Here is a 24360-nt window from a genome sequence, read left to right on the forward strand (position 1 = left end):
AATTTCCACATATGTTTCACAAGTTTATTTACCCAGAAGTTAAAAATAATTCTTTTATACAAGAAATAATTGTCTTTATATGGATATTTTCATTAACTAAGCTGAATGACCCCTTTACAAGAGTTACAAGCAACACATTTTTCTGTACATGTATGCAAGAAACTCATGTAGACTTTTTTTATAAACAACAGCTAATCACTAATCAGTTATCAATACCTTTTTGCAACTATATGCCTGTCTTTAACCTCTGACCTTTCAAACCAAATATGTGATGTAGCTCTTGACAAAGCTCTCTGCATCACACCTAAAAATCCACCTTGAGCTTGTCCAACCTACAAAAAGTATTTCATTCATACATTTAAATTTTTCCTTTATTTATCAAAAAAATTAGGAAGTGAAAGAGCTAGTAAATCAATGCAAAAGATTAGTTCTAAATATTTGTGTCTCACAATACATTTACTGGTATTGTATTAAAATATCACGGAAAAATGGATATAAACTTGAATTATCATAAATATGGATCTATGTTCTATGATTGCATTTAGAGGGATAAAACTGTTTTTTTTTTTCAATGTGATGTTTGCCAAGTGTCCTCAATTTTTGAAAATTTATTTATCCAATAGTAAAGAAATATTCAGTTCCATGTGATACAGGGGTTGAATATATTTCTCAAATAAATTGAAGATATTTTGTATTTTTCAGGAAAAATCAGCATTAATCAATTAATCAGGATCAGAAAAAAATATAAAGCCATTATTCATCTTATAACATCAGCAAGATCAAAGAGCGGCAGGGAATCCTATTTCATAATTGAATTTTAACCAATGACCATCTGAAAACCACATACTGTTCACAAAAATATATTAAATATACAAAATTACTTAAAAGAACAAATGCATTCACTGCTGGTCAAAGTAAATAGTGTGTAGTAACTTACTATATTTTGGTATTTAATACCACTTTCTCATTGACATATACCCCAACTCTCATTTTATTTATACCTATATTGAGATTTACTAATACTACTTACCATAGCATAACAATTGTCACATGATAAAATAATGACATCTATAGGAGAAGTATGGTTTGCTACAACTATCCCGTTTGAAGTTTTGTTTTCTCTGTATAGAAAAAAAAAATCATTACAATAAACAGTAGCATGAGCCGCCATGAACAAGCATTCTGAGAATATTGCATGGCAATACATAGTCCCCCACCGGGTAAAAATTCATTATACTGGAACAAAATGCTAACTTGTTCTATAACTTGTCATGGTGTAAACAAAAAGAAAATATCAAGTCAATATCTTCAAACATGACTAAAAACAGTGTAGATAAAATGCTCCGCTGGGGCGCAGCTTGATACGACCGCAGAGGTCGAACCCTGAACAGTTGGGGCAAGTATGGACACAACATTCAAGCTTGATACAGCTCTGAATTTGGATTGTGATTAAATATTTGACACAGAATGAATGTGGTCTAAGAACTTAAAAATTTTTAATTTACCTATTCAAACCATATCATTATTTGCTTTTATATATAAATCAGAAATAACCAATTTAAAATGGAAAATTCTAAAGAAAAAAAAATCCCCCCCCCCCCCCCCCAATTTTTTGAACCCCCTAGTGATTCATCACCCCAAAACTCAATAACAGCCTTCCCTTTGTGGTATGGTACCTTGCAGTACAATTTCAGAGAGATCCGTACACTTGAACACAAGTTATTGTCTGGAAATTAGAAAAATGCTTGTTTTTTGGCCCCTTTTTGGCCCCAAATTCCTAAATGTTTAAGGCAATTACCCCCAAACTCAAACCCAGCTTTCCCTTTGTGATATGGAACCTTGTAGTACAATTTCATAAAGATCCATACACTTACACACAAGTTATTGTCTGGAAACTAGAAAAATGCTTGTTTTTTGCCCCTTTTTGCCCCCTAACTCCTAAAATTTTGAGGCAAATACCCCCAAACTCAATCCCAGCCTTCCCTTTGTGGTATGGTACCTTGCAGTACAATTTCAGAGAGATCCATACACTTACACACAAGTAATTGTCTGGAAACTAGAAAAATGCTTGGTTTTTTGCCCCTTTTTTTGGCCCCTTATTCCTAATATTTTGAGGCAATTACCCCCAAAATCAATCCCAGCATTCCCTGTGTGATATGGTACCTTGCAGTACAATTTCAGAGAGATCCATACACTTGAACACAAGTAATGGTCTGGAAACTAGAATAAAATGCTCCGCTGGGCGCAGCTTGATACGACCGCAGAGGTCGAACCCTGAACAGTTGGGGCAAGTATGGACACAACATTCAAGCTTGATACAGTACTGAATTTGGATTGTGATTAAATATTTGACACAGCATAGGTTTCTGACACAGAATGAATGTGGTCTAAGAACTTAAAAATTTTTAATTTACCTATTCAAACCATATCATTATTATTTGCTTTTATATATAAATCAGAAATAACCAATTTAAAATGGAAAATTTTAAAGAAAAAAAGGGGAAAAAAATCCCCCCTTAAATTTTTTGAACCCCCTAATGATTCATCACCCCCAAACTCAATCCCAGCCTTCCCTTTGTGTTACAATGTATGGTGCCTTGCAGTACAATTTCAGAGAGATCCGTACACTTGAACACAAGTTATTGTCTGGAAACCAGAAAAATGCTTGTTTTTTTGCCCCTTTTTGGCCCCAAATTCCTAAACGTTTAGGGCAATTACCCCCAAACTCAAACCCAGCTTTCCCTTTGTGATATGGAACCTTGTTGTACTATTTCATAAAGATCCATACACTTACACACAAGTTATTGTCCTGAAACTAGAAAAATGCTTGTTTTTTTGTCCCTTTTTGGCCCCTAATTCCTAAAATTTTGAGGCAATTACCCCCAAAATCAATCCCAGCCTTCCATTTGTGGTATGGTACCTTGCAGTACAATTTCAGAGAGATCCATACACTTGAACACAAGTTATTGTCTGGAAACTAGAAAAATGCTTATTTTTGGCCCCCTTTTGGCCCCTTATTCCTAAACTTTTTGGGCAATTACCCCCAAACTCAATTCCAGCTTTCCCTTTGTGATATGGAACCTTGTAGTACAATTTCAGAAAGATCCATACACTTACACACAAGTTATTGTCATGAAACTAGAAAAATGCTTGTTTTTTGCCCCTTTTTTGGCCCCTAATTCCTAAAATTTTGAGGCAATTACCCCCAAAATCAATCCCAGCATTCCCTTTGTGATATGGAACCTTGTGGTACAATGTCAGAGAGATCCATACACTAACACACAAGTTATGTCTGGAAGTTACAAAAATGCTTATTTTTGGCCCCATTTTGGTCCATATTTCCTTAACTGTTGGTACCATAACCCCCAAAATCAATCCCAACCTTCCTTTTGTGGTATTGAACCTTATGGTAAAATTTCATAGATCCATTCACTTAAACTAAAGTTAGAGAGCGAAAACCAATGTGTCTTCGGACGAAGACGACGACGATGAAGACGACGACGACGCCAACATCATACCAATATACGACCGGTTGTATAAAAACTGAATATATGAGTGAATTTTTTCAAGTCCAAGGACCATAACTCTGCACAAAATTATCAGACCAAAACAAAAATTTGAACTTGATCTGTAATTTGTCATAATAAAACTATATACCAATTGTCAATCAATATCTTCAAGCATGATGAAAAAAAGTGAGGAAACCCTATAACACACTCTAACATTTGATATGATTAATAGTTCTCTAAAATTAGATATGATGTAATACAATGTATATCTATTTTCAAATTACAATCAAATATAATTAATAGTTCCAAATATTTTTTCTTTCATTTGTCACATACTTATAAAGATTTGTAACTTATCTATAAAATGTCAACAACTTTAATCTACACAATGTAATGTAATGAAATATATACCTTAATAAAAATAGATTATTATCTAATTAAAGGATTTCACTTAATGAAATATATATATATATATATATATATATATATATATATATATATATACATGTAGCATTCAGAACATTAGTTTATACAAAATAACATATAAACCTGCCACAAAATTCCTCAAACAATTTACCAAAGAATGTCTTTTAACAAATGAGTTATCTCCCTTTGTACAGATATATGGTTTAACATAGAACTCTAACATTAGTTATGGAGTTTTTTTATGGACCATAACTCTGGACTAAATCATCAGACCGGAATAAAATTCGAACTTGATCTATAACTTGTCATGATAAAACTATATACCAAATATCAAATCAATATCTTCAAGAACGAAGAAAAAAAGTGTGGAAAACTGAGTTGCCGGACTGACTGATGGACAGACAGACGGACAGAGTGCAAACCTAAAGTCCCCCTCAACTTTGTCGGTAGGGGACTTAAAAATGATAAAAGTTTCAACAATTTTAATCTTATGAATTCTAAAATGTGCTGATGTATGGGAAATGATGTCTCAACTTTAGTCTCCTTTGAAGCTGAACCTGTGTAATGCACATTAAATTTACACCACAAACTTTGACCATGAATGCCCTGTTTGTGGGTTATTATGGTCACAGTAGTTACCAATGGTTGCTTTTATGTTGCTCTTATAACAGGCATTAATTCCCCATAACTCTTATAGACATATAAGGGCTGTCCATATAGGATTACGAAGTGTGTAAATTTGAGAAGCAGAGGCATAAGAATATAAATGAACAGAAGACATTGAGAGATATAAGTAACCAACTATTATTTTTTCTATACTGAATTGGAGAAAAGAGTCTATGACTGTAATCTTTGCACTCATTGATAACCTGTTTCCTTCAATGGGGACATCACAGCAAATTATAATAATAGAAGCAGCCATTTCCTTGTGGTACTCTCAACTTCTCATTAGATAAAATAAACTATAAATTTATCCCTATAGTAATGTCAATACTGGCAACCATATATCCAAAATTACAGTTGATTGATTTATTTTCGTGGGTACCATTTTTCTTAGATTGAGGGAAAATTGTATTTTCATAGGTATTTGGTATCATGGTTTTGGCAAAATCCACATACAAGCTTATAGAATATTTGCACTTTGTTGAACAGTTTAATTTGTGGTTTACATTTACCAACGAAATCCCTGAAAATTAATAAGGGGTTCCATGGAACCCTGTGTCTCGCCTGCGATTACTGCTGTCAGTGTAAAAGTGTAATGTTGACTTAAAAAGTGAGTCCATTTATCAGTAAAATACAGAATTTAAAAAAAAATTTAAACTTTTTCTTTAGATGCTATTTCTTGGTCTTTAAGATAAGCTTCTGTCCAAGTTTCATAACAATCCATGAGGGTTTACAAATTTATCATGTAAAAAAAATTTAATCCCAGACTGTCTGTAAATGTTAACTGTAAAAAATGAAGTCCATCTATCAGAAAATTACTAAAAATGAAAAAAAAAACATTTTCAAAGGTTTGCTTCAGACATTATCTAATCATTAATAAAATGCTTCGCCGAGCCCAGCCTGATACATCGCAGAGGTCGAACCCTGAACAGTTGGGGCAAGTTTGAACACAATATTCAAGCTTGATACTGTCTGAATTTGGATTGTGATCAAATTTTTGACATAATATAGGTTTCTGACACAAAATAAATGTGGTCAAAGATCTTAAAAATTTGAAATGGGACATTTAATTAACCTAGAATGGTCTTATATCCAAAATCTAACAACATGGTTAGATTGAGCATATAAAAAAACACCAAAAATTTAATTTGAGTTGAAATCAAACAAAGTTTAATTATGGACCCTTCAAACCTTAATATGGACTAATTTGAAAACAGGGCCCAAAATAAAAAAATCTAAATGCACAATAAGATTCAGCATATCATAGAGCCGCAATAATTCAGTTTTTGATGTAATCAAACAAATTTTAATTTTGGACCCTTTGGACCTCAATGTAGACCAATTCAAAAATGGGACCAAATATCCAAAATAGTAATACAAGGTTAGAACCCCCAAAAATGAAAAACTTTAAATAAATCCCATTGAAATTGGTTAATAAAAGATTTGTATATATTTCCAATTGAAGATTTCTTGCTATTGCACAATATTGTGCTCTTGCGCAATACTGTGCTGTTGCACAATACTTAGTTAATCTGTTATATATAATAATTCACACACCCTGTTTGGTGTGTATCTCCTGCCATATCAGTATTTGTTGCTTTTATATATCAATCAGAAATAATCAATGGAAAAATGGAAAATTTTTGGGAAAAAAAACCCCAAAAATTTATGAAAAAAAAAATCCCCCCAAAAAATTTGAACGTTTTTATTGTGATTTACTCCTTTTTAGAATTAAATTATAAGGAATGACTGTAATATTTTTTCTGTCTTTTTTTGAAATAACATAAAATATGTGGTGCACACTTTTAAATAACCCGCTACGCAGATTATTCAGTGTGCACCACATTTTTGATGTTATTTCTTCATAGACAGAAAAAATATTAGTCATTCCTTAAAGAAAAAAATATGAACCCTCCCAAAAATATTTTCAAAAAAATCCCTCCTCCAAAAAAAAATTCAAAGAAAAAAAAATATGAACCCCCCCCCCCCCCCCCCCTCCCCCAATTTTTTTTTGAAATTTTGAAAATTATTTTCTTTTCACAAAAAATGTACAATTTCAGAGAGTTCCATAAACTTTAACACAAGTTATTGTCTGGAAACTAGAAAAATGCTTGTTTTTGGTCCCTTTTTTGCCCCTAATTCCTGAACGTTTGGGGCAATTACCCCCAAAATCAATCCCAACCTTCCTTTTGTGGTATTGAACCTTCGGGTAAAATTTCATAGAGATCCATTCACTTAAACTAAAGTTATTGCTGGAAACAAAATGTGTCTTCGGACGATGTCGACCACGACATGATACCATTATACAAACGCAAATTTTTTGCGGTGGTATAAAAAGCTACTGCCAAAGTTTCATAAAACTCTATGAAGGTTTGGCAAAGTTATTGATGTGTAACAAACTTTAACCCCAGACTGTTTCTACTGTACAAAAACTAAGTCCATTTTTCAGTAAAATACAGAAATGTCCTAAATTTTTTTACCACAGACTAAACCTTAACGTTGACGCCGCAAAGGCCAACGACTGAATCTAGGATCGCTATGTCTCGCTTTCGGGAAATAAATTTCGCAGGCTCAACAAAAAGGGTATCCCACAAATAATAATTAATCCACATTATCCATTAATAGACTTACTTGTTATGATAAACTACATAAGCAGAACATCCTCTGGCAAGAATTCTATGGGACATCAGACTAACATATTCATTTAGTTTACCTTTGAACCTGTAAAACAAAACTATTAATCTAATTCATGGAATAATGACCTAAAAATATTTATCAAAAATGTTTACAGAAACATCTCCAAAACATTTAATGTAAATAAATATATAATGAAGAATTGGAGATCAAAGGTTGTCATAAAATATCAATTTGAATTTTGTTTCCTGACATCAACATGATACTAACACAGATTATTTGTCTTCAATGTCATTTAAGGAGATAAAAAGTTGCTTTCATTGCATGGAGTTGTTTTTGCAGTTAAGCACTACAACAAAAAATCATTGATCAGTTTCACAAAAAAAATCTTATGACAAAATTTGATCATAAGTCATGTACAATTCCATATACTTACAATCAACTTTAGTCATGATATTTTGTGAAACTGATCACTGGTCTTTAAAAGAACACAAATCTTAAACAAGAATTTGTACATTTTGCAGTGCTATGCATACCTAAACTAGAAATTCAAAGTATTGGAAAACAGGAATCACGTGTCTGACAGATCTGAAAAGCACTCATCACCATCAGACTCTTTGACCTTAATATAAAGTCATTCTGTTCAGTAGTACATGTGCACTGAAGAAATGTGTGATGCAAATATTTAGTCCAGTCAAGACATTGAAAAATTCAAAGTATGGGCAAACAGGAAGTGGATGAACTTCTCAAATGCATCTTCTTGTTTCAAAAAGAAAAACTTTTAAACTCATTTAATGTCGATCTGAAAACCTTAAATTCTCTTGAGAATGATATACAAGTCATCTACATTTGATAATGGCCTAATCCTAATCACATAATTTAAAAATACAAAAAATACTCCTGTGTCTCATATTTGATCTCACTTACTTGCTTCTTGGTAAGTATCCTATAAATGCTGTTGATACTATTAACCACAAGAGACCTATAGACAGGACAACCAACCTAAAATAAATAACACAAAGACAGTGTATTTGACTCAACCAATCTATAAAATAACACAAAGACATTGTATTTGACAAAATCAATGTATAAAATAACACTAAGATATCGTATTTGACTCAACCAATCGATAAAATAACACAAAGACATTGTATTTGATACAACCAATCTATAAAATAACACCAAGATATTTTATTTGACTCAACCAATCTATAAAATAACACAAAGACATTGTATTTAACCCAAACAATCTATAAAATAACACAAAGACATTGTATTCGACACAATCAATGTATAATTTAACACCAAGATATTGTATTTGACTCAACCAATATATATACAACACAAAGATAAACTTTACATGTAATTAAATAGTTAAAAATTTGTAGAACATTGCATCTTCTTTTTGTTTCTTGTTTATATCATTCTTGAATATTTTCCTACTTTTTAAAGTGTGTGAAACCAACTTCCACAAGCATACAATACTGATAAAATAATTTACTCTGTTATAATTTTTTATCAACTGTTTAAAAATAAGAGTTTTACTTGATACATTTTGAATAACATATATACTATGATTAAAATTGATTAAATCAGCTTCACTTCAAAACCAATTTATAAATACAAACTGCAGCAATACTCAAGTAGGAGACTTGATGTTGCATGTCTCTCCTCCAACTACCAGAAAAAATCCATTCATCTGAACATATACATGTAGCAGTTTTGGAAGTATATAAACAGCTTACTTTTATTGAAAATTTTGATATAATCTGTTTGTTTTATAAAGCAGTTAAATTACCTTAAGAGGTATTAATTAAATTAAAATATAACAGAAGAAATAAAGATGGAAAACGTCTTTGTGATAATGCATCTAAAACACGCCTTACCTTCTGATGTACAAAAAATGTACTTTAATTCAAACAAATATCTCTTAAAGGGGCATTAGTTGTCAAATTCATGCTCACCAATTTGACTCAAATTCTCATATTTGATTTATAACATACTAAAACGTATATCCAAATTACAAAAAAGTCTAAAAAAAAACAATTTACAATGCACGGGCTCGATAATATGTATCAGCATTTCATGTTTATTTTAGTCTAGACGTCATCTAATTAACCATCCAGGTGACCTCTGAAGACTGCTGATGGTCATTTAACCTGATATAAACATATAGATATAAATAGATAGCGGACTCGTGCAATTGGATTTTTCTAGGTTTGTTTGATTTCATATCATAGGTTAAATATATATGTTAATCATCGTTTTACCTGCATGAGAATGATTTTTTGTGGATCGAATCAGTCAATCAACTGGTTTACCCTTGTTTCACTTTCACTGTTGACATTCTTTTCCTTTTAATAACTGAACACGCCTAATTCATGCGTAACCCATCTCTAGCTAAGGGGTTAAATTGAAGGTCACATGAATATGGATTCAATGAGGTCGAATTATTCACTTGCAAGTGAATAATTCATCAGCAATGTTTCTTAGCTTATTTTGACGAAATTGAACCAAACTGGCTGCTAAAAGCGATTATTATTTCACTTTTTCACTTTCATTAATTATTGAACAATTAATTTTTTTTTTATATCTCGTAGCTAATGCCCCTTTAAGTGATTTAACTATTACTTCAAAAAAAAAGGTACAATTATTCGCCTTAAACACAACAGCAAATTTTGAGTAAATGGAAATAAAGCTATCATATGACATTAGTATTTGCATATGAGTCTTAATAATGGAAATAATATTCAATTTGTTAATCTAAAAATTTAAACGAAAAAAAGTTGTTCATAGATTTTTAACTTACCTCACTGGCACAAGAAAACAATATCTAAATAGAAATCCTAAGCACCACAAGATAGTTAATCGAACACTGAAATTTAAAAAAAAAATGTATTCACAAATATTTCATCACAATGCATAACTAGAATATACATGTACTAATTATAAGACAATACACTACTTGCAAGCACCAATCATTTTAAGATGGCAAACTAGATAATTTTACAACTGTCAAATTATTCTTAATGTTTTAATATTGATGTTAATGTTATAATCCCAATTCTAATAAAACTACAAGAATATTTCATTGATTATAATTTTTTTAAGTAGGGAAGCAATGTAAATCACATGTAACTTATTCTAATTGATACAATTGCAGATTTGGTGGATTTTTCTTCCATTTTTCTAATGCAATAATTGCAGCTGTTACATCAAAAAGGCTTTGTTTGGTCTAATAAAAATTTAATGGCAAAAAAGTCTGAATTATTTTCTATGTATTTATGTTTTTCAGACTGAAAAAGTAAAAAAAATAACCGAACAGAAAGTAAAATATTATAACATACATTCATGTTCAGGAAGTTTGTTTGTTATTCTTCTACTCACAAGACCTCAGATAATTTAACTTTAATAGATTTACAGTAAAATATTAATTTACAACATATATCCTATAGGACATATATTTAAAGGAAGAAAATTAATATTGGAACAAAATCATGCACATAAAAGATTGAGTAACTTCTACTTTATATTTCAACACCCAAAAGTAGATGCTACTCCTATTATGAAATAAATGTACCTTTAATATAGGAAGCATGCAACATTTCAAACCTTTAATGCAAAAAAGAAAAGTAGAAAGTCACTTCAATATTAAATTTCGTAAGGGAACAGATTACAACAGATATAAACTGGTTTTGCTTTTCATGATTAAAATAAATTAATAGCCAATAGTGATTATGATACTTGAAATTTGAAATGATCATGGAACTTCCCCTAAGTCTATTTAAAGATTGAAAGGACATTAGGACATTAGGATATATTTGACATAACAAAAGCTTTAATCTTTTAAGGAAACATGTACAAATAAGTATGTAACATATCTTCATCCTTTTTATTTCGATTGTTATGCCTTTTTTACGGCTTTAAAAAAATAGTAACAAGGTATTAAAATAATTAATCTATATTCATTTTCGAAGAAAATGGGAAACTGCAAAAACTGGATGCATCAAAAGAAATGAAAAAATCAATAAATAAATCTTTGAAAAGGATGAAGGTCGCTTTACATACAGATTTAACACTTTAGATTATATCAAACTGTTAGAAAATTGGCACAGACCGCCTATATCCCAACCAAACATTGATAGACAAAGTGACAACTGCATATTTCTGAGAAAAAAATTAGGGGAGCATAACAAATTCAAAAAGATGAAGAATTTTTTTTTATTAAACCAAATGGCAGGCAACAAATATATTACTGCAACTTATTTCTTTAACCTACTGATTAGTTTAGAGGTATTCTTGATTTAAGGTGAAATTCAGGAGCAATTTTTCTTTAATATTTTTGGAAGAAATATACTACAAGAACTTCATACCAAATAAAAACTTAAAAGAAAACAAACTTATCTATACAACAAAAAACAATTACCTTAAATCCCTTTTGTTTAAAGATAAAGATAGATATACATTATAATACATTTTTGTTTTTGATCAGCTGTAACTCAGGAAGATGTATTTAACTTTTCCTATCAGAATATGTTTTGCCAATTTGAAGATGGAAAAACAATCATTGTATAAGGAAAATGTTCAGTTTTTTTTATTTGGAGAATTTTGCTTGGAAAGAAAGAGAACTTGAAATTATTGTATATTTTAATGTAAAAAAAATCTAATTATCATCTGTGTCAACAAATCTGTCAGAAAATTTGTCTTGCATTTTAAATGGTTTTCAAAGAAACTTGAATGTTTTAATTAAAAATAATGTAAAACATGTATTAATTGGGCTGAATAATTGTTGTAGGTGGAACATTGGATTACATACTCAAATGGCTGGGTTGCACAGCATGTCTCTTAAACAATTGATAATAGTAGTTTAAATACATGTTTATGGAAATATCAAATGTATTTGAAAAAAAATCTTTAAACAACTCCATTATGTTAGGTGCAGCACTTCAAAATGTGTATAATCTTTCTGTAAGGATTCAATGATCTGCGTTTAAAACTGTACAACTGCTCGTAAATTTTGCTGAAAAATGACTAAGTTCCCATGCCTGGAAAAAGGGCTTGAATTCCTCAAACAATTCCCTAATAACAGGTGCACAACACTATTGAATATATTCAATGTCATCATCTTTTATTTTACAATAGTTTTACGCATGTAGTAATGAGAACAATAAATTTCCATTTTTGTTTTGACATAGTATAATTTTATGAATACAAACCTAATAAACTGGTGACCTTGTGTAGTTCTGGTTAAAAAATTCCAGGACTTCAACTCTGCAGTAAAAATACATTTTGTTAATTTAAATCATTAATATGACTACTATATAGCTAGTCTTTGATCTTAATCCTTAATGTCGCAAGCTTGATAGAGAAGTAGCAAACACCAATTTAAGTCTTTGGTTTTACAAATCCATTAATAGAAAACATATTTGAGGCATGCATGCTTCAAAGAGACTACTAAGACTGTCTTAAAAATGAATAACTGACAACAATTACTGTAATATTAGACCCAACATGGTTTTATCTAAAACTTTGTTCTGTGGTGAAGTTCACATGATGCAATTTTTTGAAGAATTCCCACCAAAAAAAATTCCAATCAAATGAGTTGATACACTAATAGAGAACAATAATTTCATTTATCTATTTTAATCAAAGGAATATACATTTGTACCTTCATAATATGAATTTATAAGTATAAAATTATGTACAATTTTCACGAATTTCTTGAAAAGAATTAATCTTTTCGAAGAAAAGAAACTTTAAATTAGCTCTGATAGTAGCAAATAGCAAAACCGTGAAATTCAGAACTGATAAACTCTTCTTCAAACCATTTTAAAAATTATATCTACAATATTAAAGCAATCTCCAATATAACATACAATATAGCAATTTGTCAAACCATATCATCTAATACTTAAGAAGTATACTAGATATGTACCATTTTTCATAACTTAAACAGTATATTACAATAATAATAATAAAGGAAATTTCATTCTTTCAAGCTGTCTAAAAATCTTATCCAGAATTTCTAAAGAAAAAGCTTGACAACTGAGTATTCTATCATCTTCAATTGTCTTATTGGGTGTTAAGAAACCAACAATCAATCAATCAATCGTCTTATTGATTGTCATACCTTCAGCTGTGAAACACTTGGTAACATCATCTTCAATAACAGCCTGCAAATAAACAACAGATCAAGCTTTTCAATAAGTTTTGTTATTTTATGAAATTTTTGTTCTAAAGTTATATGATAACAGTGATTTCATGTTCCCTGTTTGATTCTTAAAACAATGTCACATTTTTGGTTTCTGAAATTTTTGTTCTAAAGTATGTTAACAGTGATTTCTTTCATGTTTCCTTTTTGATTCTTAAAATAATGTCATATTTTTGGTGTATGAAAATTTTGTTATAAAAGTGATTTCATATTCCCTTTTTGATTTCTGAAATTTTTGTTCTAAAGTTTTGATAACAGTGATTTGGTGTTCCTTTTTTGATTCATAAAACAATGTCATATTTTTGTTTTCAGAAAAATTTTGTTCTAAAGTTATGATAAAAGTGATTTCATGTTCCCTGTAAATCTATGCCATATTTTTGGTTTCTGAATTTTTTTTTCTCAAGTTATGATAACAGTGATTTCATGTTCCCTTTTTGATTCTTAAATCTATGTCATATTTTTAGTTTCTGAAATTTTTGTTCTAAAGTTATGATAACAGTGATTTCATGTTCCTTTTTTGATTCTTAAAACAATGTCATATTTTTGGTTTCTGAAATTTTTGTTCTAAAGTTATGATAGCTCAAGATAATTGACTAATGTGGATCATCAGAAAATAATCATAATAATAAGAGTGATAAGAAGCTGTCAATGACACAATTCCACCATTGAAAAAAGACCATATACTGTAAATTCAAAAATTGATTTGTGCACTTATTATAGTGATTATAGTGATTTTCGATTAATGGACAATAATGCGAGATTAATAATTGTGATTTCAGGAAAATCTGAATTAAGAGATAGATATATATTTTTACCCCCCCCCCCCCCCCCCCCCTTTTTAAAAAAAAATATTTCCCTCAAGATATGGTCATAATCTCAATTCAAATTTCCAATGGAGTTTGCAACCATAATTACCCATTTAAATACATCATAAAAGTCTTAAAATAGAAAATGACATGCATAATCATGGCTAAAATTAATATTCCTTAATCAGCATTTTTAATAGTAACTTCTAAAAATAAATTGACAGCTAATCACCTCAAGACAATACAACATTTCTTTATACATAATTTAAGAGCAGTGTAAGGGAGGTAATCCAAACATAACATTGTACTTGTAATTGTCCATTAACCAGGAAACCCTTGTTTTTCCCCCTTTTTTGCCCCTTATTTCTAAACGGTTTGAGCCATAACCCCCCAAAGCCAATCCTAACCATCCCTTTGTGGTATGGAAACTTGTTGTCTAATTTCCGAGAGATCCATACACCTTTCCACAAGTTATTGTCTGGAAACTAGAAAAATGCTTATTTGGGCCCCTTTTTGGCCCCTAATTCCTAAACTGTTAGGACCATAACCCCCAAAACCAATCCCAACCTTCCTTTTGTGGTTATAAACCTTGTGTCTAAATTTCATATTCTATTTACATATACTAAAGTTATTGTCCGGAAACCAAAAGTCTTCGGAAGACGATGACGTGATACCAATAGATGACCTCAAAATTTTTTGCGGTCCTATAATAAAGAGCTGCACCATGAGCGCATGATACGCCCGCCGCTTTTTCAAAGAATTTGTTCCATAACTACTCAATGTCATATCTGAAATTTATAAAAAAACTAAAGGGAGGTTATTTTAATAGATATAAACTAGTCACCAAAGTTTCATGAAAACTGCTCAAAGCACTTTTGAGTTATTGTCCGAAAACTGGAAAATCCCACTTTTTTAATGAATAAAACCCCATAACTCGTAGACATAAAATCTAAAATTTATAAAATTGAAAGGGAGCTCACGTCAATAGATATAAACAATTCATCAAAGTTTCATGAAAACTGCTCAAAGCATTTTTGAGTTATTGTCTGAAATCTGGAAAATCCCCCTTTTTTAATGAATAAAACCCCATAACTCGTCAACATAATATCTAAAATTTATAAAAATCAAAAGGGAGCTCACGTCAATAGATATAAACAATTCATCAAAGTTTCATGAAAACTGCTCAAAGCATTTTTGAGTTATTGTCTGAAATCTGGAAAATCCCACTTTTATAATGAATAAAACCCCATAACTCGTCAATGTAAAATCTAAAATTTATAAAAATCGAAAGGAAGCTCACGTCAATAGATATACACAATTCATCAAAGTTTCATGAAAACTACTCAAAGCATTTTTGAGTTATTGTCTGAAAACTGGAAAATCCCCCTTTTTTAATGAATAAAACCCCATTACTCGGAAATGTAAAATCTAAAATTTACAAAGATAGAATGGGAGCTCACGTCAATTGATATAAACAATTCATCAAAGTTTCATGAAAACTGCTCAAAGCATTTTTGAGTTATTGTCTGAAATCTAGAAAATCCCACTTTTATAATGAATAAAACCCCATAACTCATCAACCTAAAATCTAAAATTTATAAAAATCGAAAGGGAGCTCACGTCAATAGATATAAACAATTCACCAAAGTTTCAAGAAAACTGCTCAAAGCATTTTTGAGTTATTGTCTGAAAACTGGAAAATCCCCCTTTTTTAATGAATAAAACCCCATTACTCGGAAATGTAAAATCTAAAATTTACAAAGATAGAATGGGAGATCACGTCAATAGATATAAACAATTCACAAAAGTTTCAAGAAAACTGCTCAAAGCATTTTTGGGTTATTGTCTGAAAACTGGAAAATCCCCCTTTTTTAATGAATAAAACCCCATAACTCGTCAACATAATATCTAACATTTATAAAAATCAAAAGGGAGCTCACGTCAATAGATATAAACAATTCATCAAAGTTTCATGAAAACTGCTCAAAGCATTTTTGAGTTATTGTCTGAAATCTGGAAAATCCCACTTTTATAATGAATAAAACCCCATAACTCGTCAATGTAAAATCTAAAATTTATAAAAATCGAAAGGAAGCTCACGTCAATAGATATACACAATTCATCAAAGTTTCATGAAAACTACTCAAAGCATTTTTGAGTTATTGTCTGAAAACTGGAAAATCCCCCTTTTTTAATGAATAAAACCCCATTACTCGGAAATGTAAAATCTAAAATTTACAAAGATAAAATGGGAGCTCACGTCAATTGATATAAACAATTCATCAAAGTTTCATGAAAACTGCTCAAAGCATTTTTGAGTTATTGTCTGAAATCTGGAAAATCCCACTTTTATAATGAATAAAACCCCATAACTCATCAACATAAAATCTAAAATTTATAAAAATCGAAAGGGAGCTCACGTCAATAGATATAAACAATTCACCAAAGTTTCAAGAAAACTGCTCAAAGCATTTTTGAGTTATTGTCTGAAAACTGGAAAATCCCCCTTTTTTAATGAATAAAACCCCATAACTCGTCAACATAATATCTAAAATTTATAAAAATCAAAAGGGAGCTCACGTCAATAGATATAAACAATTCATCAAAGTTTCATGAAAACTGCTCAAAGCATTTTTGAGTTATTGTCTGAAATCTGGAAAATCCCACTTTTATAATGAATAAAACCCTATAACTCGTCAATGTAAAATCTAAAATTTATAAAAATCGAAAGGGAGCTCACGTCAATAGATATAAACAATTCACCAAAGTTTCAAGAAAACTGCTTAAAGCATTTTTGAGTTATTGTCTGAAAACTGGAAAATCCCCCTTTTTTAATGAATAAAACCCCATTACTCGGAAATGTAAAATCTAAAATTTACAAAGATAGAATGGGAGATCACGTCAATAGATATAAACAATTCACAAAAGTTTCAAGAAAACTGCTCAAAGCATTTTTGAGTTATTGTCTGAAAACTGGAAAATCCCCCTTTTTTAATGAATAAAACCCCATAACTCGTCAACATAATAACTTAAATTTATAAAAATCAAAAGGGAGCTCACGTCAATAGATATAAACAATTCACCAAAGTTTCATGCAAATTGATTAAAGAGTTTTTGAGTTATCGTCGGACATGTTGATGACGGACGGACAACGGTATACCATAATACGTCCCATAAACAGGCGTATAAAGACAAATTGTACTAAATAATGATATGCATAATGTTTAAATATTTCTTACCTCCATACCACACTTTGCAAAATACATAACATCAGAAATATGAAAATCTTTTTTCAGTTCTCCCAACATTAAATCTTGTCTTGCAGAATGAAATTTCAAACCATCTAAAGACACAGAGATATCTCTTCTAATTACTCTCTTCCCTACAGAAAAACATAATCACAATTTAATCATCTAAAGACACAGAAAAACAAGTGTTCAAGAATTTAAAGAATTCATACATTCTTCTCTATAATTTATGATGGCACGACAGGAGTAATTGTGATTGATTTTCATATGATGAAGATATAATCTTTTGGTCAGTTTAACTGAGGTCTGGAGCTGGCATGACAGTAACTGCAAGTATTCCTTTGTTAATTCATGTTGATCATTGTCATTTTGCTTAGTTTCTTCTGTTACCTATTCTAACATCAGACTTAGACTTCTTTTAAACTGAGTTTTACTGTGCATATTGCTGTGTGTTTGTTTATTCTACATTAGCTAGAGGTACAAAATGTAAAAGGGAGGGTTGAGATCTTACAAAACATGTTTTACCCTGAGTGCCACATTTTTCTTCAAAATAAGACCGATGTTGCATTTTCAACAGTCTTATCAAGCATGCATACCTTATGTTTGTTGGAATTAAAAATATGATTGAGACATACATGTATATTTTCTCCCAATTAGATTTTTACCTTCATCATCAATTTCTTCTCCTTCCTCTTCTTCTTCATCGTCAGGATTTTCTTGTCTCTGTTGAGCTTTCTCTATCTTATGTTGGCCAAACTATAATAAGAATATATATTACCTACATGTACACGTATTACAAATTATAGTGGATACTTTGCCCTTATATGATCTGGATGGTTGTTTTTCCTTTTTTAGGCAAGCTTTGACAAAGACCTTTTAGGTCAAAACTTTGAGACACCATTTTAGCTTTTGTCTGGTGTTTTACCATTTACCATTTTTATTAAGCAGTTGTACTGTTGACTATTTAAACTGGTAGTCCTCAGTGTTGTTTTATCTGTTAACCACCTATGATTAAAGATATTCAGACTGTCTTCACTTTCTACTGTTTATTGTTGCAAGGAATACTACTGTGCACATTAAATAACTAGTCTCATCCATTCATTGATAATTGACTAATGTGGATCATCATAATAATAAGTGTGATAAGAAGCTGTCAATGACACAATTCCACCATTGAAAAAAGACGAAGATGTGAACAGCTATAGGTCACTATGCATACCATATACTGAAAATTCAAAAATCAATTCATGCACTTATTATTGTGATTTTTGAATAATGGACAATAATGCGAGATTAATTATTGCGATTTCAGGAAAATCTGAATTAAGAAATACATGGATGTATCAGATTGCGAGTTCTTATTATTGCGATACTCACCCAGTCGTAATATTAACATTAATAAAAACCCAGCAATAATTTCTGAATTTACAGTAGAAAGCTATAAAAGGGCCCGTCAAGACAATATTTGAAATAATTCAAAGGAAAAACAGTAGCCAGATTTATGCTAAAAACAATTAATGAGAAGCAAATATGACAGACAGCATGAGCAACAAAAGACAACCACTAAATTACAGACTCATGACTTGGGTCAGGTACATGTGTCAGGGTAAAACAAATGCATGTTTGTGAAATTTTGAGATGTCAACCCGGTGAACCCCCCACCTAACATGGGACAGTAGTGTAACAGCACAACAATTACATATTAACAAACTAGAATTCAGTTTGAAATGACTTGACTCATCAGATCACAAACACCAAGTAAAAAAAGCACTGAGTACTGATTTAAGTGTATTCTCAGTCACTGAAAGCTAGTTCAAAGTAAATTTCAACTACATTTTGTAATAAATAAATTGTGTATTCCTTCAACAATGAACAAAACTCATACTGCATAGTACGCTATAAAAGGGACCCAGTGTTCTCCCCAGGCCCTTAAAGAACCGCGGGCCCGCGATGTATAATTTTTCACCGTGGTGGTATCGTTCTTACCGCGATGTATAATTTTTCTCCGTGGTGCTAAAATTTTCAGTTAAAAAATCGTAAATCGGTAAAGTTTTAAACGACTTGTTAAATCTTTTCCGAGCGGTAAAAAAATTCCAGGTGAAATTTGACCAGTCCAAACCAGTTCAACACGGATTGTTTACACCACGTGATCGATTTACCTTTATGAGGTTAACCTTTGTTGATTGGATTTAATCGATGTAATTAACACTTTTTACATGATTCTTTTGTGTTTTAATTTAGAGATCATAACTTTATGATCAAAGATAACTATTTTAAGGCTTCACTCACCACCTGACAAGTCGGCAAATACTTTGTAAACAAACGGTGTTGACCTGATAATTGTACACACGACGGTACATATTTTGTAAATTATAAAGTTAGCTCAATACTTATATTATAGTTTTATATGTCTCTGATTAAACCATGGCCAAAATTATCTTTAATTATGACATAGTTATTGCATGATATTCCGGGTTCAAACTGTCAACAAGTAGTTCAAAGGGGAAGGATCTTATGACCCAGTTAGTTCACCTAGAATATTCAAGTTTATTTACAATTAACTGCAATCTATTCTATTTTATAAATAAAATGCATGACTGTACCTTCAAACTGGATATATATATCCATATGATCATTAATGAATAACAGAAGTGATCTTGCAATTTTAATCCATAAGCACATGTTAAATCTATTTATATCTACTTCCTGTCATTTAGGCGGGAAAATAGGGAGACTTTGTTGTTGACATTGAATATGCTACTTATAGATCTATAGACCTAAGATAAATTTATAGATTTAGGAATTCTTTTTAAATGGATCATGACAAATCAAGATTTAGATTTCAGTGCAGTATTAAGTCTGTTTCTAGGTTTGATTATCACCAAAGACAAGAAAGGTTAATATTTACATGTTCATGAAATCTATGGCAAAATGTTTTAAAATTTATGAAAAATTTCTTTTTATTAAAATTTAAGATAGAAACTGGTTCAAATTATTACACAATTTTGTTCTTGTTAATTTTAAATCTCTTTATGACAGGAATCCTTTCACATACATGTACAACAACTTTCTTTCTAGAAACTAGAAAGTTTTTTAAATTGAACATTTTTGTTCTCTTTTGAATCTGGGAACAGTATATCTAACAATTTATATGTTCCTGTTTGAATGATATTTTATTTTTATTGATCATGGATTTTATAAAAAATTTAATTACTTTAAATTTAGATGAATATTGTGTAATGAATCATGTTTTATTTATTTTTAAAAATATTAAAAGTATACAAACTGTTTATTGATCTTTTTAACCAATAATATTCTGTTATAACACAGTACCACAGAATTAAAACTAAACAAGAGACAAAAAAAACTGCAGTAACTAGAAATATAGCGACGCAACGCAACACAACTGATTGTATGAATCATTTCACCAAGCTGTTCACACGCTTTACCCTGGTGCTATCCAAAAATCCTGGGGAGAACACTGGGACCGAAATGACACATGTAAAACAAATCAAATGAGAAAACTAATGGCCTGATTTATGTACATGTACAAAACAATGATTGAAAAACAAATATGATATACAGCAACAAACAACAACCACTGAATTACAGGCTCCTGACTCGGGACAACTGTGTAAAAACCTTCTTTCAAATGATAATTTGTCCACCATTATCATGATTTCTAAAATTCTGACATACAGACTGAGGAATACAACTAAAAAGTTCTATACAAGTTTGTATTTTTGTTTGATTAAAATGCCCCATTAATCAGGAGATGTAAAAAACAATCCAGAAAATACAGATTTTGATTAACTAATACTCGATGATCACAATTGTCTCCTTAAGAAAAGTTTTAGTGTTGTTTTCAAGATCATGATCGCACAATTGAGACAAGGGGTCAAAATCATGTACATGTAGTTCATGCACAGGCACTTGTTTCTATCCATGGGAAGTAGACTATCCATATATACATGTAGTAGAAGCTTCAATGGGAAGGTTGACTATAAATATATAATAGAAGTTCTTATATTATATAAGATATAGATAGTCGACCTTCCCATGGATGGAAAAAAGTGCCCGTCAGTTCATGTCTGAATCGTGAAAGTTGGCAGGTATGTTTGTTTTAATAGCTTTCCTCAGGCCAATCCCTTTTGAAATTTTCAAAATTTTAACGGATTTTGAAAGTCTGATCTGTTTTCTTATATTGATTCTAACCTGCTTCGGGCGTATAGAATAGTGCTTTAGGTGTAAAAGGCGCTGGTTGGAGGTGAGGTAGCTATATGTAGTTAACAAATATTTTCGGGAATAGACTTGAAAGGGCTTGATAAAGGATTCTGTGGGCGGCCAAATCAAAAATCGTTCCTGACTCAGAAATTTCCCAAAAGGGATTACCCTCGGGCATTAATTTGCTTGGGTTAGGAGTTTGATTGGTGTTACTGTTAGGATAAGATATGGGTCAGAGTAAGTTTATTGCCCCCCCTCCGAATTAATTAAACTTAGTTCTGAAATTTTATGGTCATTGATTTTTGAAGTTCCATATATCTGCATATATATATAGGGTTAAACTTAAAGTTTAAACGCAATAGTCTAAATTTTTTGTTTACTTGTTGAGAATCCCAGCGTAACTTACCTCAAACACTTTCAATAAGAATTGCACATATTTTCTTCTTAGACCTAGAGATTTTCCAATAGATGCTAAAAGTACAACCAATAATAACAGACAAGCAACAGGAAAAAATAAAATAGTGATCGTTGTTATCAGCAGTTGTTCCATTTTTCAAGCTTGTCAGTGATGATGATTATTCAGATACGGTCAAACGTTTTGAGAAAGAGTGAAGGTCACCTCCGGCTCGGCACTGCACACAAGCACTACATTGCTGTTTCACGATGTTGGCCACACCAGTTGCAGCTAGAAATATATCTCCGTTAATACGGGTAAAATTTGAATACTTGAGCAGTTATATCTATAATCTTAAGGAAATGTAAGATAGCATTATAGGGTCAAGCCATTCAAGGTTCTGTGAAAATTATGAGAGGACTAAACCTGGGACCAAGGACGTTTAATTACTAACACTATTTAATATATGTCCTTGCTAGGACCAAAAGATAAATTATTAGTCCCAAACTATACAAATGAAATACAGTAAAATGACAAATACAAATACGTCCTTTCCTGGACCCAAATAATTAAAAAAAAAACACAGATTATCGCTAAGTATAGCCGAATGTGTCATTGTCGTCTTAGGTACAATATAAAAACGAATCCAGGTCTGTGCGCCCAAAATCACGTTCGCTCCATTCACGTTCACCCCTTTCAAGTTCGCACCCCACACATTCGCACCCTTTTTATTGGCTTTGTGTTGAATATTTTTTTAATCGTGTTTTGGTAAGTTTGTTTTAAAATAAAGCGACATTCTAAAAACATAAACATTAAACATGCACTTTAACGGTCTCACTAATTAGCGACAAGAAGCGTCAAGAAGCGACAAGAAGAATATATTTAGCGTCAAGAAGCGACAAGAAGACTATTTTGCGACAAGAAAACATTTTTTTTTTATTAAGATTACTTATTCCAAATAAATATTAAAAGAATATGCAAAAGAAAACAATTTTAGCGACAAGAAAGTCAATATTCTATCAATACATAGATAGAAAAAGTCATTTTTATAGTAATAAAGCATAACAAATTTTTTTAAACATAGATCTAATTGCTACATTTATTTGTGATATTTTATTATTTATTATGTATTACAGCAAGTATTACGTTTACCCTGTCGTATTATGATATTAATTTTACTTGTGTTTTAGAACAATAATATATTTATCTTATAATTTGATTTTAAAACTCTCTTTGTGCAATATATAATAAACTTGCAAAATGCATTATTTGTACATCATTGTCCAGAAAATACAGACACAAATTGTGAAATACAAAGAACTGAAATCAAACAAGAGGAAAACATAATTAAAATGTGAATATTTTTCATCATTTTCTTTTGTATATTGCCTCATTTAACGATATTTATCATGTTTATGCATAGTTTAATGTTGATTGAAGATTATTCATACTCTGACTAGGATGAAAACAGTACATACATTATCTTAAACATATTCTTTATATTTAATAAAAGCTACACGATCCCTTTCTTCCTTACAAATGTTTAATTTCTTCATCTATCAATATCAGAGACATATATACACATATATGTGTATATATGTCTCTGTCAATATAATAAAAAAAAATTATCAATTTATTTCTGCCCATATATTAAAAAAAAGTAAATGCATATTTTTTAATATTTATTTGGAATAAGTAATCTTAATAAAAAAAATGTTTTCTTGTTGCTAAATAGTCTTCTTGTCGCTAAATTATTCTTCTTGACGCTTCTTGTCGCTAATTAGTGAGACCCCACTTTAACCGTACACAATCATTCAAATCATGAAATATTTCGATCATTTAAAAAACAGCACTAAAATGTTTAGAGTACCCAGGGACAGTCGACCGTCTATTCCCGTTAGTATAGACTGTCCCTGGAGTATCTACTTTATAAAATTTAACAGAGCACTTAAATATTTTTAAAAAACCCTGAAACACCACATTATACACCATTAACACACCTATATAACATGCACTAATAGAAACAGTTTATTTAAGAATCAATGTATTAAATTCAAATAACATGTAACAGTAATCAAAGTTCAAAGTCTACTGTGGTGGAAATCGTCAACTGGTTTGTCTGATGGTCAATATACAGTCTTCATCAAATCCCCCCCCCCCTCCCCAAAAAAAAAAATATTTCATTTCATCCTGAATTTTTATTAATAAAAAATATAAATATTTTGATTTATACGTCTAAAAAATT

The 24360-nt window shown here is 30.7% G+C and overlaps 1 protein-coding gene and 1 long non-coding RNA gene across 5 annotated transcripts in view; both read right to left on the bottom strand.

Moving 5' to 3' along the window:
* The window catches only part of LOC127735401 (glycerol-3-phosphate acyltransferase 3-like), a 92507-nt gene extending 70227 nt beyond the window's left edge, over positions 1-22280 (bottom strand). For all 4 annotated transcript variants that reach the window (XR_007998382.1, XR_007998381.1, XR_007998380.1 and 1 more), the window contains exons 1-10: positions 22128-22280; positions 18163-18253; positions 17489-17631; positions 13363-13405; positions 12449-12503; positions 10042-10107; positions 8160-8234; positions 7230-7319; positions 1031-1121; positions 217-332 (exon numbers count right to left, since the gene is read on the bottom strand). Coding sequence is in view for 1 of the 4 variants with exons in the window: in XM_052245578.1 (XP_052101538.1) it covers positions 217-332; positions 1031-1121; positions 7230-7319; positions 8160-8234; positions 10042-10107; positions 12449-12503; positions 13363-13405; positions 17489-17631; positions 18163-18253; positions 22128-22271 (914 nt within the window). In the remaining 3 variants the exon portion in view is untranslated. The remainder of the gene's footprint in view (positions 1-216; positions 333-1030; positions 1122-7229; positions 7320-8159; positions 8235-10041; positions 10108-12448; positions 12504-13362; positions 13406-17488; positions 17632-18162; positions 18254-22127) is intronic.
* Positions 2454-3473, bottom strand: LOC127735414 (uncharacterized). Its single transcript, XR_007998404.1, has 2 exons — positions 3082-3473; positions 2454-2758 (listed from the first exon to the last, which is right to left on the bottom strand). It is a non-coding gene; the product is annotated as an uncharacterized LOC127735414 (long non-coding RNA).
* Positions 22281-24360: the final 2080 nt, after the last annotated feature.

This window comes from Mytilus californianus, unplaced genomic scaffold, assembly GCF_021869535.1.
Source record: "Mytilus californianus isolate M0D057914Y unplaced genomic scaffold, xbMytCali1.0.p SCAF_3, whole genome shotgun sequence".
Classification (NCBI taxonomy): Eukaryota; Metazoa; Mollusca; class Bivalvia; order Mytilida; family Mytilidae; genus Mytilus; species Mytilus californianus.